Source organism: Falco punctatus, assembly GCF_963210335.1.
Source record: "Falco punctatus genome assembly, chromosome: 5".
Taxonomy (NCBI): Eukaryota; Metazoa; Chordata; class Aves; order Falconiformes; family Falconidae; genus Falco; species Falco punctatus.
In genome coordinates this window covers 55,028,131-55,047,542 of record NC_137584.1, presented here as the reverse complement: position 1 = coordinate 55,047,542, position 19,412 = coordinate 55,028,131, and the positions used below count along the sequence as shown (strand labels likewise).

The following is a 19,412-nucleotide window of genomic DNA, read 5'->3' as shown; positions in this document are numbered from 1 at the left end:
ATGAGGCATTTTTTCTTGTGCTCTCCTAATTTATCAAAGTCTTGGGTTCAAATAGAGTCCCTGCAGCCTCATTAACACATCTCATTTGTACATCCCTCTCGCAGTGAGAAATAGCTTTGCGCTGCCTGTGATTAGAGCTAATGAGAGAAAGTAACCTGGGACTTCATTAAAGTTGCTCTGCTAGAGAAGGCACTCTGTAAACAGAAGGCAAGGACACTCTTTGAGAAAGTACCACCGTTAGGTAATAGGACACCAGAGGAAAAAGTTATTTCAGAAACTTTCTGACTGGGCTGTGGACAAAGCTGGCATAATTGTAGGTTACTAAGAACAAGGAGAACTGCCTTCTAGGTGTGCATGAAGGTCACCACCTGTCTGTGGCTGGAAGCCCCTTGTTCCTATTGCAGAGAATATATATCAGTGACATCTTGGCTAGACTAGCTTGCAGGAGAGTTGTTGGTCTATACACTGAAAATTTCTTCTACTATTTCCATTTACACTAAATAGATTGTGGTGATCTTGTGCAGCCACGATGCTGAGATGTCCTTTCTACTGGTTTTGGCTGGGATGGGGTTAATTTTCTTCATATTCACTTGTGGTGCTATGCTTTGGATGTGTGATGAAAACAGTGTTGACAACAGCCCCCTGTTTTAGCTGTTGCTGAGCAGATCTTACGTACAGCCTCAGGACCTTGTCTGTGAGTAGAATGGTGACACACAAGAGGTTGGGAGTGGGCGCAGCTGGGACAGCTGACCCCAAATGATGAAAAGGATACCGCACATCATGTGATGTGCTCAGCAATAAAACCTTGGGGCAGGCAGGGGGAAGGGGTTAAACCATGACACTCTCCAAACTTCTGTACAACATGGACGGGATGGCTGAGACTCCCCTCACCCAAGGTCTCCCCTATATGCCCTCCCTGGCAGGTCATCTCCTCACAATGACCTGACAATTTTTGACCTTCTTACCTCCTGATGTTCTCCAGGGCAGGACACAGGAAACTATAGCATGCCTCTGGGACTTCACAATCCACCATCCCACCATCATCTCTGAGCTGCGGCTATTCAGGCAAATCTTCAATAGTAGCTCCATGAACCACTGCCTAGATCTAAAATCTCATTTCAGGGCTCTTGCTAGTCAAGAGCTGAGAAGACATCTAACTTCTAGTTCCCAAACCCTGGCCTTTGAAGCGAGCATTTTTTGAATCCCTGGTTCATGCCAACTTTTCCATAGTGTGGGATTCACCTGTACTGAGTGATCCTCATCTCAGCTACCCAAAAATTATATCTAAAAACATGAAAACATCTATTCTAGTCACTGAAAGATCCCTCTTAGTAGGAAGAGAAAGAATATCTGCAGGAACAATTCATCTTACCTAAAAATGGTAAGACAAAACACGCTGTGAAAGCAACTGGTTTTCTACAGTGAGTATAAAGAGAACTACTAATGACTAGAGAAGATGTAATGCCTAACTTTTAGGTGTATAAATTTAGATTAGATGGCTATCAGCCTTCAAGAGTGTGAGTCTCTTTTTTTATTATTATTATTTTTATTTTTGAAGTTTTAAGTGGATTAGGTTTGCCCTAGGGTTTAGGCACAGAGTGCAGAGGCTTGTGCTCTGTTTGACCTAGAGGCTATCCTGCAGGCAAGCTGGGATCATATTCATTCACAAACTCTTGCTGCAACAAGCAAATAATGCCAGAAATATGTCAGAGCAAGTTATGAAGAGAGACTGACAGGCTGGGAACTCTGGTAGAAGTGAAATTCTCTGGAAACACAGTAATGTTTCCAGATTTTCAGGGGGATAGACAGGAGATAAAGGAAAAGAAACAACTTCTCCACTCCACTGACTTCCTAAAGGACCTATGTTAATATGTACTGAACTTAGTAAATATACTTTAAAAGCCTTAGATGGGCAACATTCCTCATAGGGAAAGATCACTTTCCTTTAATCTGTAACACCACCAGAAGAAAGGAGGTATCACCTGACAGCACTTCTGAAACTGCAGTTTCAAGAGAGATCTAGATGTCCAAGTGATCATGCAGTTTCAGAAGGTAACACGGACCATGAGAAAATTAGCTACATCATGTCAGCCTCACTGGGGATGAAGGAAGATGAGAAATACCCATTAATTTATCAGAAAGATAGACTTTTTTATCTTAACTTACCTTATTTCTGTGAGATAAAGTATTAAAGTAGTCATATTGTCACTAACAAGGGTTATCTTCCACAGCATGTGTGCTGATGTAGTGTATATTTCATTCTTCCTTTTTATGTCATTTTGGAGAGTGCAAACATACAAGATGACGGTGAAACAATTTTAGATCCCGATATTTTGCTCTGCTGAAATGTAGCATCATTCAATTTTTAAGCTTTACAGCACAGAATGCTTCAGTGCTCTACAAAGCACAGAAAAGAAAGACAAAATACCCATACAACGCGCAATTATACATGCAACATGACAACAGAAGATGAGGACATCATCTACTGTTGAGCATAGCTCTTATTTCAGTACAGAGTCATCAGTTTCTCTCTATAGTGTCTTCTCAGGTCCTAATTCTTTTGTCTCCATTCCCAGAACTGGTCCTTCATAGTCGAACCAGGTGTCAAAAGGTCAGGCCATAGGTAATATTTCCTTCTGTTTGGTGATCTGTTAACTCCAGAAAAGCCAGGTCATAAATTCAAAAACATAACAGTCTGTGAGTCTTCTTCAGATGGTGACCATGTGCTAGTTTTTTACCTACTCACCTGTCCTTCATCTCCCAGTCTGGGTGTCCTGAGAAGCTGCCCACAGATGTAACCGTGACAGCCTGCATACCCAGGTCCATTCCTATATTCCTTCTTCTGCCACTCCTCCTGATGCTTCCACAGCCACCCTGACCCATTCACCCTCCATTCAGGCCAACCATAGCATTTCTTAACAATTTTCTATATTCTTTCCTCACCAGCTGTCACAGCATTGCCATCAGACAGAATAACAATATGACCAAAAAAAAATTTCTGTGAGATGTAAATTGGCAAATATTTTACATACAAACATTCATTAGACAAGCATCATTTTCTGGCACTGTCAGGTTCAATGTTGCTTTTTGCTATTGCTTTTCATTTTGTACATTGTATTTTTCCTTGTCTTTTGACCATGTTAAACATGCTTTTGATCTCATTAAGCAGCAAAGCCTTTAAGTGACAAACTCATAGGTGACAAGCACTAGTTGAAACGGAAACGGAAGGAGCAGCATGACTTTTCTTTGTCTGATCTTCCCTCCATGGAGTTTGCTGGTATGGCTGGTTATGGGCACATCTGCACACATACTGAAGGAAAGGGACAAACTTAAAAGTTTGGGTTATTACTCAAAGATGTCTAGAAATTCAATAGGAAAAAAATTCTCCTCTTTCTAGAGGATGATAAATAAACACAAATATTGTAATATAAACACACCTTGTTCAAGAAATTGATCTGTTTTATCAGAATAATTTCTTAATGATGAAGAGCAGGGATATGAACTGCTGTAAGTTTTTTTAAACTTAACTCTTGGTCTTCTGTGCATTGCATATAAATAACTAGAACTGAAACATCACATATGAATCCCGGTCTGGTATGAAAGAAGATGTAAAGCGCAATAGTTGTTTATTTCCTTGAACCAAACTTGGTAAATGAGTAAAGAAACAGGTGTTTCCTTCATTTTTAGCTCTTACATGCAGGAGTTCAGCCTCCGGGCAAAAATGCAAAGCCATGAATCCAACTATTTAAAACATGTTACTCTAAAAACAAATGAGTCCTGGAAGAGTCCCGCTGAAAAACTTTTCCAAGCAGAATTATCTTTAATGCCCTGCGAAACCACATGTAAAAAAATGCATAAACAATTGGGTTAAATGTAGAATTCAAATAACCAAACCAAACCAAAGCATCAATGAGAATAGGAGGTATCACATAATTCATAAATGGGTTGGTTGCTGTCAAGAAGAAGAATGGACTCCAGCAGATGAGAAATACTCCCATTATTATGCCTAATGTCTTGGCAGCTTTCCTTTCTCTGCAGAGTGAAATGTGTTGCTTCATTTCAAATCTCATCTTTTTTTGGCTAATTGCATTAATAGATCTTGCCTGCCTCTTGGCTATAGAGTATATTTTCCTGTAGATATATAGCATAACAAATCCAGGGATGTAAAAAGACACTATAGAGGCCACAACACCTGAAGTCTCATTAAAAATGACAAAGCATCCTCCTGCACAATGGACATGGCTATAAATCTCTTCTGCCCCTCGCAAGTTTAGGTCTAGAAAGATCATCCCAAAAGCAAAAGCAGCAGGGACCATCCAGCTTACAAATATCATGACCAGGATAACAAAAGTATTTATCTTTGATTTGTATCTCAAAGGATCACACACAGCATAGTAACGGTCGATGGATATGAAGGAAAGATGGAAGATGGAAGCTGTGCTTAGCATAATGTCCGTGCTTGTGTGGATCTTGCAGAAGATCTCTCCAAAATACCAGCAGTGCTCAACAGAACGCACCATGCTGCAAGGCATGATGAGGAGTCCCAACAGGAAGTCTGCTGTAGCCATAGAAAGTATCAGGAAATTGGTAGGTGTATGGAGCTGCTTGAAATGTGATATTGAGATGATAACTGTCAAATTTCCAACCACTGTGGCCAGAATGATGCAAACCATGAAGATATACATGGAAACACGGATGCTGTTTGACCAGCTGCTCCTTATGCAAGAGCCATTTACAGATTCACAGCACAGTTGCATCCTTACTGAGGTCTCAAGTCCACGTAGGCATGCAGCACGGGTACTGTTTTTCCTAATGCTGAGATACATTTACAACTGGTTTTTTCCTTTCTATACAGGGAGAGCTGCAGGGAGGGAAAAAAAAGGCAATTGTAAACACCTTCACTTACTTGAATGTGTAGGGAATTCATATTTCATTATTTATGGAGGTTTAAACTATTTTGTAATTATACTTTTAACAGAATTACGCTTTTAGATTAGACTTCCCTTGAAATGTGGAAGTCATTTGATGAAACAAAGTGTATAACGGGGTGTCCTCACACAAGTAGCTTCCAGAGGACTACACTGGGCAATGTCTTGTCTAGTGGGTGGATGAGAAATCTTTTTCATTATTTCCTGTTTAAACAGTCCTAGTCTTCTTAATCAAAATTTGTTGGAGTCCTGTATCTCTGTTTGCTCTTGAAAACCAGCAATTTTAGATTCTGAAGCTCCCTCAACTTATTTTTTATTACGCAAATCTAAAAATTACAAGTATAAAACAGAAGGCTAGAGCTGAGAAGCCCATACTTGGCCTCTCCTCTAGCCCTGACCTCACAGTGATACCTGAACACACTGTGCAGCCTGGCTGCCATATTTAACTGCAGGTGGCAACTAAGTACCATGCAACCTCTGGTGGGATGGGGAGGAGAACTGGAAAAAGGTAAAAACCATGGGTTGAGATAAGAACAGTTTAATAGCTGAAATGAAGTAAATAGCACTAGTAGTAGTGGTGGTGGTAGTAGTAGTAGTAGTAGTAGTAGTAGTAGTAATGCAAAGGGAGATGATAAAACAAGAGGAATAAACCCCAAGAAAAACAAGGGCTGCACAGTACAATTGTTCACCACCCACTGACACCCCACCCCAGTCCCCACCCCCCACCATCCCCACCCCCACCCCAGTTTATATACTGAGCATGACATGCTATGGTATGGAATATCCCTTTGGCTAGTTGGTGTCGGCTGCCCTGGCTCTGTTTCCTCCCGACTTCTCACGCACCTCCTCACTGTCAAAGCATGGGAAACTTGAAAAGCCTTTGACTTAGGGTAAGCGCTACTTAGCAACAACTAAAACATCAGTGTGTTATCAACATTATTCTCATACTAAATCCAAAACAAAGCACTGTACCAGCTACTGGGAAGAAAATTAACTCTATCCCAGCTGAAATGAGGACACTGGCAAAACCAAAAAGTTTACACAAGACCTCAGTTTTTAGGCAGGTGTCACTATCTCACCAGGTTATCTTACTGTAAAATTCTTGTAGGCTTTAGCTGTAAATAGAGATATAAGGAAAAGATTTAAGAGGACAAAATAAAATTTCTGCCCTTTTGCTGCCAAAATGTAATGGAAGAGCCTGAGTAATCTGAAGTACTAGCTGCTGAATGAGCAAATATCTTTTGGGCTCTAGTTTATTTCAGTGCTACCAGTTCAGTAATGTTATGTGCATTTATTATGTTAATACTGTTTTTACCTAAGGCACAAACATGGAGAGAAACATTTTCTGAACATTGGTTTAGTCTGCATCTTAGGACCCAAATATTGCTGTCTTTGTGTATGCAGTAGCATGTCTCTTTTGCGAGTCTCTCATTTTACAAAAGCATTTAATGAAAGTGCTTAGCCCTTGGGCAATCAGTATTCATTGTTGAAAGATCTGGTTTTCCTTTAATGAACAGAAAAATAGTATTATTGTGAAAAATAAATAACATTAGCATATGCTATTCAATAGCATTATCATTATCGTATAAAATGTTTTTTGGAGTCAGACAAATACTGACATGGCAATTCAGCCAGTACTAATGTAACCCATTTGCTCTGGGACTTTGCTTCCTCTGGTTATTCCAGATAGAACAGAACAGAAAAATTAATCTTTTCCCATATTGAAACAAATGTTATTACAAGCACACCATGCCATTGGAAGCTAAATGGAAGCTGAATATAGACAATAAACTGTAACTTGCAAAACTCTGACAGCTACCACTAATAGGCTGTGCTATACAGAGGGATTTTCAGGTAGTGTCAGGCAGTGGCACCCGAGTGCCAGGGACAAGGTGCATCCAGAGTACTCTCAGGAGCACAGGATATGTGGAATCCGAGTATATTTATTTACTGTTTGGAATGCCTTTTGTTTCCTCTTTTCTCTGCCTACTAATGTTTAACATCATCTCTGCTCTTTTTCACCTCATTTAATTAACATTTCGTATACCTTTTCCTTCACTTTTGGTCAAGTCTTTTCATGTTTCTTTTCCTACTTGTCATTTCTTCTTTCAGCACATTTACACTCAAGGTAGAGAAAGCACAGCCAGCTGGATATTTATTAACCCAAATTTGCAATTTTCACGGCAGAAATAATTAAACAGCAGTATAAGTGTATATACTGAGCACAATTGTAAAAGTTTTAAGTCTATTCAGGTTGTAAATGTGTCACAGAAATTTTGACCTTCATTTTTTCTATCTGTAAATAAAACAAATATGGTAAAACAATCTATGAAGCCAACCCAAAAGAATTAAGGTGCTATCTCTAATTTTCTTTTAGATTTAAAAGATTAATAGCTACTCTATCGTTCTCCACAGAGAAACTGTATAGCCTAAAGAAATATGTTCCCCCCTGGAAACTGTTTGTCTTTTTCAAAAAACTTTATTTTCAGGGGATGTTGGTTTTTTGTTAAACAGAAAGAAGAAACTGCAACCAAAAGGTTGAGCAAACTCAGATCAAGTGTGTGGCTTTGTGTGAAACGGAAACAAAACAAATCAAAACTCACGTGGCAAACTGTTCAAATGAGCTGAACACTAAAGAAGTTTTCAACAAGAAAGCAGAATGCTTCCCTTCCGCACTTAATTACAAAGTTTAAAATTCAATAAAATGGACATATGAAGAAACACACTTTTAAAAACCTGTTATCCTACCTTTCTCCCTTCATGCTCGGTAGAAGTCTGCTCTTGACACTCATTTGTTTTCTGCTGATTGAGTGGCACTCCTTTCTTTTAAAGACCATCTCAAAAGGCAGCTGAGCCTCTTCACCATCATAACAGTCCAAATTTTGAGAGGACAGGCACTTGATCCACAGCCGGAGAAGCTTCCAGAAACCCCCAGCATGTTGCTGGAGGATATTGGGTGTGATGAACTGTGTTCTTGGCTCCTTGTCTCAGGAGCAGCTGTTAATGTGAATAGTAGCTCAAACTGTTAATTTTGCCACCCACTTAAGAACAAAATTGTGGCTGTGACACTCATATTTATTTAACAGGCCTTATTTATAGGTAAATTGAACTAATATGAAGTACATGTATTTGTTTGATCAAACATTGTGGTCCCATTGTGAGTGGCCTAAGATCATCTAGACACAGAAAAAAACCCACCATGTAGTCTCTCTTCTGTAAGCTTCTAAAATATAGCAAAATACCTAAGTATAGGTACGTCACAGCAACATGTAAGATTTCCTTGAAAAGGTATATCGTGTATGGAGTGACATGATGTGTATTTACCAGCCTAGTTCCGATTACTCTACTGAACAAACAGGTTTAATCTAACAGCCTAATCAGTTAATAGCTATTTGCAAGATACACCTACTAAAATGGTGTTTAAAATAAACACCTATTATTGGCTGTATTAGAGTAACAGATGAGGACATCAATTTTTTGCTCCACAAAGGACTGTGCAGCCTTTTAAAACAGTGATACTGCTGAACATAAAAGATTGTCAATATGGTGACCATCAGCTAAAGCCCTGGATGCCTCAGGGACATATGCAACAAGGTAGGTTAAGATACTACTTCTTGCAAACTATGCTGCATAACCTGGGTTAGCTGCTTCATTACATTATGTGCACAAAAATGAAAATTAATGCAAACCACTCAGTTCCTTTATTTTTCTTGAGGCTGCACTCATAAAGGGACTGGGAGGTTGCGATGCAAGGTTCTCCTTGCTACAGAAAGGGAGTTTGTGAACTAAAAAAAGTGCAGAAACAACCATCAGGCTGAGCAAGAAGCTACTTGAGAGAGTAAAGAGGGTACATCAAGAAGAGGAGTCAGGTCCAATCGCTCAGGGTTGGGGAAATATCAAAGAAATGCTAGGCACTCAGATACTGGGCTCTGAGAGAGGCCTTCTCGCTTCTGAGATTCCTGGCTGTGGGCCTTCCCTCAGAGCCAGGCACTTCTCTTTGAAAAGAGAAGGTTTAGGCCTTGGTAACTACCATCTTGACATACACATTTTGTAAGAAGGTAAAATTTAGCGGAACAAGTCCATGTTGCCTTACTCTGTACAAAACTCATACAGAAGTCTGGCAGCCAGCTCGTTATGGGAACTTAGTTAAAGGCCACCCATGCATGCACACACACTGCTCTGCCATGCCTCTCCCTTGGGTGACACGGTGGCCAAGACTCAAGGCGACGATCTGGAAAGGCAGCTCTGCTTGAGGTGTTTGTTTCAAAAGCAGCTGCCTGGCAGCAACCAGCCAAAGTCCTGGGGACCCTCTGGGTCTGGGGAGCCTTCCCCTGCCCTGAGCAGCTTTGCTCTGCTGCAGGTGGCAGGCAGCAGCCAGCTATGAAGTCTGGGTTTTTGCTCTGCTTCCCCGCACAACCACATTTTGAGTCCAGTCAGGGAGTGTTTCCCTCCAGTTTCTGGCTTGCAATAAGATGCAAAAACAACTTGCAATTCTTCTCAACGTGTGATGTTTCTCCAGGAGGCAACCTGCTTCTTTTAAAACCTGTTGAGGACTTTGGAAGGGTTAGAAGTGCTCAGGGTGGTGAAATAGAATAAAGAGGAAGAGCCAAAACCCGATGATACAAACCCATATGTTGTAGGGTTATTGTATTTATCGGAGGGCAGCATGACAGTCACATCTTGTCTGCCTGTACTGTGCCTGCACTGTGCACTTAACACTGGAATATGCTGGTGGAGGGGAAGTTCAAAGCAGCCAGCGGAGCGCAGGTCCCTGGAGCCAGCCGTGTTCGCTCCTTAGCTGGCTATCAGTAATGCCTATATGCTTTAAAAAAATTAAATCTACTTTAAGAAGAAAAAAGGTGGAGAAAGGGACCTGGTGACACTAAGGGTGAATTTTGTCCCTGATAGCAGTGTGGCTGGGCTCTCACCTTGACTTCACATCTAAAGAAGAAAAGGCTCCCCTGTGGGGCTGGCCAGCCTTCCTGCTCCTACCAAAACCTTCTCGGGGCCAAGAGCTGCAAAACACCTTCCACGTACTTTGCAAAGCAAAGGGGAGAGAGTGGGCTGGGGCTGGCTGGTGAGCCCGTGGCAGGGACAGGACCAGTGTGGGGCCCAGAAGGTGCTTTCGGCAGCCCCATGGCAGCAGGAGGCTGCCCACAGCCAGAGCTGCTGAAGGGCACAACAGCATGTCTCTGTACAGGCTAGTTTTGGAGATGCCCTTCACCCTTCTACCGCACACCAACCCACAGGCACAGCACTTAGCATTCATTACCTCTGAATGCACCAGCTTGTACCGTAAGACTCATACGCATTTGGGAAGGAATGAACCACGGACCCAGAGGAAGCTGTGAGCATGGGGAGGGTGGTATTTAATAGTATATTTACTAGATGAATGTAAAGTAGCAGTTTCTAAGTTATCAAGATAATCAAGTAATTAAACAGGCCAAATCATCAACTAATTTAGAGCAACAAGGAACACTTTAGTAACAAGTTTACATGTTGTTGGTGCAGATGCTTCAAACAGGCATTTTCTTGTGGCTTAGTGCTGATGTGGATCGTAAAAAGTTTCTCAAACTTTCTGTTTATAATATCAAAAAGAAATACGTCAAGCTCTGGTTTTGGGAGACCTGAGAGCACTTATAAATCGTGTTCGACAGTCTTTTGAATTTGTAATATAGTAAAGCAGTTATACATCAAAACGCAAAGCGAAAACTTGTCTACAAAATTGTTGCTGTGGCTTTCTTTTCTGCAAAATTTATGCTTCTGCAATAATAAGTTTTCAGATTTAGGAAAACCAAGAAAAAGAGATGTCATACTATCTAGCATACTTTGGGTCATTTACACTTCTTGTTTGTTTGTATTTGAAACATAAAATAATTACAATGGAAAACAGTGCAGAAGGGAATGGAAATAGCACATTTGCCAGAAATTTGCCAAAGCCATTTGCACAATGTGTTAAAAAGTGATTCTGTCCTTATTAGGCAAAACTGTGGAAGGGGCACTGGAAATGGTAAGGAAAAGAACGGGGCTCAAAAATGAGAACTGTTACCATGAAAAGAAACAGAAGGCAGGACATCATTGTTTTCTGCTGTGATTCTTTCAGCTTGTATTTCTATGGGTAAAGTTTGGTCATCTGGCAGAAAATATCATTTTACAATACCCATTAGACAGAGGAAAGTTTCTCATTTTCATATGGTTCATTTTAAAACCCGGATTTCTGAGAGGGGAACCATGGATTTAAAACTACCAGAGGCTTTAGTGTGGCCCCATGGTTGGAGAGTAATTTTGAAAGTATATAACTCCACTCACCATTTATGCAGTTTTCAGGAAAAAAAGTACAGCATTACAAAAAAGTATCTTCTTAAGTTCCCATTCATACATTTGAAATCTGGGGGAAGATGCACAAATTCCCAATGAGCTATTAGCTCAAAATAAATATTTAATTATATGTTAAATGAGAAGATGTTCCAACTGCTAATCTGAATACTTTTGCTGCAAAACTGGTGCAATTCCACTGAAGGCAATCCGAATTCAGTCCAGTCTTATACCAGAGAAATTTAAAGAATATTACATAAGATGATTGACCTCTCAATCTTTCCCATGGTTTGTATCCTTGCTTTTCAGTGGAAACCATCACTTTTCCTTGCTAAGTAAAAATAGCTGTTTATACAAAGTAATGCAATGTTTGTGTTCTTTCTCAAATTGCAGTGCTTAGGATGTGGTCTGTAAATCCAAATAAAAATACAAATCTCTGAAATGCACAGAGGAATAAGAGAATCCAAGAAAATAATGTTTTTATGGCAAAGCAAACCACATCCATCCAAACCCAAGAAACTATACCTGCAGGGGGTGGTAGGTGGTCTATGTATTTGATGGCCTGCTAAGTAATGCCATAACTCAAATCCATTGCCTCTGCTCAGCAGCAAAAGCTGCCCTGGCAGACTGCAGTGCCAGGGACCCCCGGAGGGCAGGAGCAGCCCCTAACCTCTCTCCTCTGCAGGGCGAGCGAATCCTCCAGCCAACGTGCAGGTACAGAGCAGAGCCACCCATGCAGTAGGACAGGTCCCCTGTGCCTCACCAATGCTCCCCTGCACCCACCAATCCCATGGGAGTGAATTTAGGACTGTAGCTAGTTTGTAGATATTTGATGGCCTCCAAGCATCACCTCCAATACAATGGCGAACATGGAGGAGGGAGGCAGTGACCAGTAAGCAGGTACAATCCCAGCTTTGTCCTTCTGCATCCTTATGGTCCTAGAATAACTTCACAGAAAGCAGAGAGCCTTACTCTGAATTCATAGTAGTGTCTGAAAAGAGTTTTGCCCCAATAGCTATGTTTCTCTTTCAGCTATTGGGAATGAATTGCTTTTTAAATCATGCTCTCAGCCACCACCGAAACCTCATTGCTGTTGGTGCTATTGCTGTCCATTACAGAAAGAACCCAGTGATCTGTGCAGAATAACCACTATTATCTTCAGTGCTACCCATAGAAGATTCATCTTTGAAACAAAATAATATCGCAGACTAGCATTTCAGACTGTGTGACACGGAGACAGTACCTGCTCAGGAGTTATTTCCTCATCACGAACCGGTGCAGCCTGTGGATACAGCGTGATACTGACTCATCCCACGCGAATCTCCCAGCTGAGTAGCTGCATACTTGGTCTGACTCTGGTTTACAGCCTGCTGGAAAAATCTCGTCATCAACTAGATGACGTAAATATTAAATATTCAGGAAAGATAAGCAGATAATAAATCTATTCTGACCCAAACTATTAACACATGCAAAAATCTGAATTAAGTTAAAGCCAGGCTCATGGAAATAAACATACAAAATAAAGACAAATGTTTATTATGGTCAAGGCACAGATGGAGCTGACAGCACTGAACTGTTTTTAAGATAGCCCAGTGTTTCTCTCTTTCCTTTCAATGTTCTGTAACGTTGACAAACTTTAGCAATTTCAGTTATCTCTGAAGATTTGATTTGTGTATCCCAGACTGGATATTTAAAAAAAAATCCAACCAAAATACTTCAACAGTATCTGAAAACAAGACTGGTTAAAAAGATACTGTTTCCTCCTAATGGAAAAATTCTGCTTGTCTCTTATTTCTGATGCTCTGGTGTTTATATGCTTTGCAGCAGGGATTTAAGAGGTCTTGGTTGCCTGTTTATGTATCTTTCACCGTACCAGAGGAACTGTCCCTAAATATGGCCAAATTACAAATCAGCAGTGGCCACACTACAACTTGCTGCCTTTTAAAGCACTGCTTGTCAACCAGCTTCCACATATCCAGTCTGAGTTTTAGTATTGCTGTGGAATCCAAGGAGGAGAGTCCTTCTGGAAAGAAGTAATCCCAAGGAGGAGAACCGACCCACTTTGGGTCAGTTTGTGTGCATCAGCTGGCGGGTTATGCTAATGGAGAGCCATGCCTTCCAGCTCCTGTCCCCTGAGATTTCTGAGCCCTGAGCAGAACCTGTGGAACTCAGGTTGTAACTTCTCCCTGGGGATTTGGGATTGGAGTGGTCTTGGAAGATAGGAAAGTATGGCAAGGTGGCACAGGGGACATGAGGCTGAGCAAGAGAGACAATTCTTGGTGAAATGAAGGTCTTGAAATGTCACATTCTGGTCTGAAAGTGTGGCTACTCTACTGGAAACCACTGAATCATTACAGATAGTCTCAGAAAGTCTTCAACAAAATGAATGTTTAAGCCTGTTGCTAGGTAATGATGATTGATCAAACTTAACCTTTTTTTTTTTTTTTTTTTTTTTTATAGCTGTAGTCCTTAAAACATGCAGCCATCTGATACTCTTGAGGTATAGCTGACATCTGTTATGAAAGGCACCACATGTGTATTTTTACCCACACCTGCCAAAAGCTTTCTGTCTTTCAGTCTAGCTACCAGGAAGTACATCGCTGTCCATTAATGATCTTGTGTTTACAGCTTGTTCTTCCCTTTTATATCTCAGTGTCAGGTATATTTGATTTAGACTTAAGCAAGCATAATTCTTCTCTTGAATAATAAGTTTCCGCAAATGAATTATAATGTGTTTTCACAATTTTGATATGCTAGCTATTGCAGCCAACTCAGCGTAAGAACATCTCTCAGAAAACTGGAGAAGGCAACTACTAACCAAGTAGCGGATAGGAAGAAAACAAAGGTTTGTTCATATTTGATCAATTTTTTCTACAGTTTGTCAGCTGGATGACAAACCAAGATACTGTTTTTTTTACAGGGAGAGCACACCTAACTTCTGATAGGGTAGGACCTTTACAGATTACTGTCTCTATGATCTCTCCTGGGCAGAGTTGTTAACTTCCAGCTTCAACCAAACCCTGTCAAGTGGTGTGAGAGCCTCCATGCACAGCACACTATAAAAAACACAGAATACGACTGTTTGAATTCATAACTAGATGCAGAACATCTCTGTCTCTGCACATGCACAATCAGCAGATGCAAACTGATGTACCACCACTGATTTTAGCAGTAGTACAAAAAACTCACTGCCCCCATTTGACTTCATTGGACCTCAATGAAAAGAGCATTAAGTCAAGATTTCTGGCTCTCAGTGGAGATAAAATGAAAAAAGAAAAGAAGAAATTTAGGTATTAGATAGCAGCATTTAGCCAGCACAGTAATAAAGGCTATATGGAAAACTCAGAAAGGTCTCTTCACAAGTATGGGGGAGTGTATCCTAGAGTCAGTAGTAATTTAGCAATGACATAGACATAAAGTTCATTGCACTCTCTTTGCCTAACCTTACAGAGTTGATGCTAATGCATTTAAACTGCTTGTTGCTATCATATTTTGCCTGAGATTTTCATAAATCTTGCAGATTGAGGTTTAAATTTTTCCAAAAGCATTTGTAAATTTGATATGAATTACCAAGAAAGTTGTGCCTGAAAAAACCCAATGTCTATTCCTAAAAGAACCCCAAAACTATAACTGAATAGTCGTTTTTTAGTGCACAAAACCCAGTATCAAATGGCTGGAAAACACAGCAAAGTGAGTTGTAGAATAGAAAAATAACCATCCTATAAAAACTGACCTTAATGTTTCCATGTATTTGACTTTGATAAATTCAAGTATGTCTCATACTCCTAACACTCATTTAGAAGCAAATGTTCACAAATTTCTGTTACAGACGTCATCGCTCAATCTTGAGGACTACCTCTAAGGTACTGTTGTGGGGATTTTTTGTGTGTATGAAGTTTTATGTTATTATGTTTTGCAGTTTGTGAGCTGTGCAACCGACTGTATGCAAATACTTATTCTCCTTTTTTTCTGAAAAGGGCTCTCCTAAAGATTCACTATTTTTTCTGACATTAAAAGATATTACTGCTTCCTATGTTCCATGCTGTTCTTGCATCCTGAGACCATCACAGTTACTAGACTATGCGTTCAACAAAATTAACATTAGAAGCAGCAAATGAAGATGGATAGGTAAAGTTAAAATTATGTATTTATAATGCACTACTTACATTGTACATATTTGTAGTGGAAATTCACTGCTGCCATGAGAATATCTGAACAGACAATAGAGTATTTCACTTACAACTTTATAGTAATGAATAGCTACAAGAAACATTTTAATACTTTCACAGGGAGGCTACAAGTGCCTCTGCTAATTCATTCTTTTCTAAACTGTAAGAGAAATTAACATATTGTCAATATGCTAAATTTTGTTTCACCAAGACTGTTCATTTCTAGCTGTGCCTGACCTACAGGTAGGCAACACTAGTAATGCTGTTATGATCATCCGTGGCTTCAATAGCAGGTACCGTTTACAGCATCAAGAGATTAATTTTTAGAAGGTATGCTGGAATTATTTCTCTGTTGGGTTCCATGACATCTCATAGTCCATCACAAGCCACTGAGAAGTATTCCTGTATTAGCTGTTGTAAGACTTACAGTAATTGCTGCTGTCTTTATTGGCCTGTGCAAGTTATTCCTCTTTTTCAGCTTTCCTGCCCTGATGGCAGACAGTGACATTGCAAACACTGTCTGGATGAGGTGGGGTTAAAATTTGGTTCTTGGTTAATTAGAAATGTATGAATTCATCAACTCAAACTCAGGTCATGGGCATTCTGCCTATCACTCACTCTATGACTGATTCAGTGTACCTAGGAACAGTGTCCCATACTGCTAGTAATTCACCTATGGTAACACAAGTTGTTTATAAACATTTGGTATTGTGTTATTGGGTCTAACAGCTGCAAATCACTGACTGCACCTTGCTGTTCTACAGTATTTAATGGATAAATTGAGGTTATGATGACTAAAATATGCATACAAGGACGTGGCTGTAGTGTCCTGCTCTCTTTAAAAGAAAAACAGATTAAGATTCTGACACTGGTTTTGCTCAAGGACTGCTTGCTTTAATTCAATATGTACAATAAAGTACATTTGATTTTATTCCGAGTTAAAGTTTACCTAAAGTTGTTACCAGTCTTAAGTCAGCTGTAAGTTTTAGATCATACCTTTCTTTCTTAACATGGTATTTTTCTATCTTCGTCTGAAGCTTTGCACCAATAAAAACTGTTAAGGTGTTGTTTTTCTCTCTATGTGGTCAGAAACACTGTGGACAGGTGGGTCTTGTTTGCTTTGGCCAGCATCAACGTACAAGGAAGAAATATTGATGTGTGAAGAGTAGGCTTTTCCAGCTCAGAAAAGGATGGGATATTAGGATACCATCTGGAGTAGCTTTTGAGGTGGAGTCATTGACGTGAATTACATATAAATTAATCTGATTCTTCTCCTCTGGCATATCTGTCCGAGAGTCAGTAAACACTCCTGTTCTTTCAGAAAATCAAATTCTGCCCCATAAGGAAAATGTAGAAAAGACTTCCCCTGCCTCCCTCCACCCTGCCCCCCAAAGATGAGCTAACATTCTCTCTTTTCTAACTCCCACCTAGCAGATAGGAAAGTAATTGTATAGTCTGTTACCCTTCTGTGAATTCAACAGAAACTGTTCTAGATGAATGTGATTTGCTTTATCTGACATTCATTATCTCTCTGCTTCTGTATTCTGAATATTTCTGTAATTTACATCATTTGAAATTGGCCTTTATTACAAAAACTCACATTTCCTAAAACAACTTCATCTAGTCACTGTGACCACCAAGTTCCTCTGCTGAAGATTTGATTGGTGTTTGCACTCCTTCCAGGGAACTTTTACCCCAAAGCAGGGTTCATGGCTCTTATGCATTAAAATGATGGAGCTATTATGAGATTGCTGCAACAGTCCATGTAACTTCATCCTCTGCTTTACCTTCAGAAATGAGAGAGGGATTAATGAACTCCTCAGTGGTCCGTTGTATGGCACCCTCATCACCCTCTCAGGGAGAGACAAGTTGCAGCAAAACTCGAAAACTACAGGTCAGCTATTCTTCAGATTTGAGTTTAGTGCAATTTTCAAGAAATCCTGCACTTCTGCACCCCCAATGGGTGAGGCTCAAGAGTCCTTTCCTGGTAGCCTATAAGCTACTTAACTAGCAATATCAATTGTATCAGACCCATTTCCAGCTCTGCTAACCTAAGACAGTCAGCTCTGCATGTCTCTGGGAAGTACCAGCAAGCAACGTGTGAGAGATTTTTATGTTCAATTACTACAGCCAGAATAGTGACAAGGAAGCAGAATGTGGCACAAGATCTGCCCTTGAATAGAAGAGAAATATTTCTTTAAAATTTAGTTAGCTCCCATGGGGACCAATTTAATTAACACTAATGAACTCTTACTGACTCCTCTGCTAGAGATATTTTTGGGAAATTTAACCTGACAGGAGAAAGATTAACCTACTAACAATAAACTGTCTACAATTCCATTCAGTCCAGGTCTCCCAACTGTATTCTTCTTCAGGTCCAGAAAGGTTATTATAAATTCCACATCCATTTGGAGTACATTAAATACTCAGCATTTAGAGTACCAGCAACCTGCAAAGTGTTTGTTTCCAGAGTGCCACTGATGCATCCGTGAGGTGTTTCTCTCTAAAATGTACTCAGATTCTTCTTTTTTGTGGATTAGCATGTAAACCAGTGAAAAAAGATTTTAATCGAGAGTTTTGACTGTTACAACAAAAACGAAGGTCAAATAGTGTTCACATGCCATTCCAGTAGCGGTTGCTTTTTTTTTTTTTTTTTTTTTTCCTTTTCCGTATGAGCAGTTCTAGGCCAGGTAATAAAAGTGTATTTTGCCTGAAGGGCAGCCAAGGGGGAGGAGGAGGTGAGTGGCAGGTTGCGTGAGAAGGAGGTGCGGTGCTGGCTCCATGCCCCATTTTGCAGCTCTTGCAGCACCTGCGAGGTGAGAGGGCTGCAGGAGGCAGCAGCCTTCCCCCAATGGAGCTTTCTCTTTCTTCCAGCCCTACCCGCTGGCCAAGGCCTGAGCTGTCCCAAGGAGCAAGGAAGATTGGAACAGAAATGTATGAGAGAAGGAGCAAGGAAGACTGGAACAGAAAAGTATGAGAGGTACATCCTCTGGGGTGGAGGAAAAAAGCAGGGTTCAGGGGCAACAGAGAAAAAAAATTATGTTTTCAAGTTAAAAACTGTGTTAGGGTCTTTTTCAGTAGTGGAGTTTACAAATCATGGTAGCTTTTGCCTTTCTCAGAGTATTTCCTAGAGCCCTCCCAGGGCAGACAGCTGAGTGAGCAGCACTGAGGATGGATGGGGAAGCACCACAGAGGGGGCCACCCCCAGGACAAAGCTCCTGGCTGCTCTGCTGCAGAGACACCTTCCACCGTACATGCCTGACTGCTGAACCCAGTGCAAATCAACAGACCCGCACAGTCAATAGGGGGACACTGCAGACCTTCATAACCAGCATGTTCAGTTCCGTTTGCCCTTCCCAAACCATTGCCCATTATGGACGAGGGGCTCCTGGAGGCTACTGGACTGGCTCGGGAAGCAGGCTTAGCTCTCATCCTTCAGTGTGGCCATCTGCCTCTTGAAATTCTGGACCCCATACACACAAAACAGTCACATGGAATTAGTACTGCCACAGGTTGGTCAGAAATCCTCTTGACCAAAGCCCTCTCTGATGAAAGACTAGTCTGGATTACAAGAAGTCAGGTGAGAAAAGTGAGGTGCTGGACAAGGCACCAGCAAGCACAGCCTAGAGGCCCTGCCTTTCTTGAATAACTGCTCCCACGCGGTACAGTCCCTCCCCTGCACACAAGCTCAGCTGTTTTCTTTCCAGGATGAAACATGTCCTGGAAGGAGCCTCCGAAGTTGTGTGCTGAGCAGCAGCAGCACATAGGAAAACAGAAATTATGTGATTTCAGCATCTTTTGGACAACATACATTGGGGTGGGGGTGGTGGGTGGTGGTTGTGGGGAAGCCACAGAGTGTTCCTTACATGCCACATTTAGCACAGCTCAGTGCTAAGCATGGTGCAGGCTGTAAGCCAGTGATGTGAAAGGCAGTAGACGCAAAAGTCTGTGTGACAAGCACTGAGTCAGGGACCACTCCAAAGCACATGTGGTGCAAATG

The 19,412-nt window shown here is 40.9% G+C and overlaps 1 protein-coding gene across 1 annotated transcript; it reads right to left on the bottom strand.

Moving 5' to 3' along the window:
* Positions 1–4: 4 nt before the first annotated feature.
* Positions 5–19,321, bottom strand: TAAR1 (trace amine associated receptor 1). The gene is made up of 3 exons (XM_080390361.1): positions 11,238–19,321; positions 7,677–7,925; positions 5–4,861 (listed from the first exon to the last, which is right to left on the bottom strand). The coding sequence occupies exon 3, from the start codon at positions 4,824–4,826 to the stop codon at positions 3,756–3,758; it is 1,071 nt and encodes a 356-aa protein (XP_080246487.1). The 5' UTR covers positions 4,827–4,861; positions 7,677–7,925; positions 11,238–19,321; the 3' UTR covers positions 5–3,755.
* Positions 19,322–19,412: the final 91 nt, after the last annotated feature.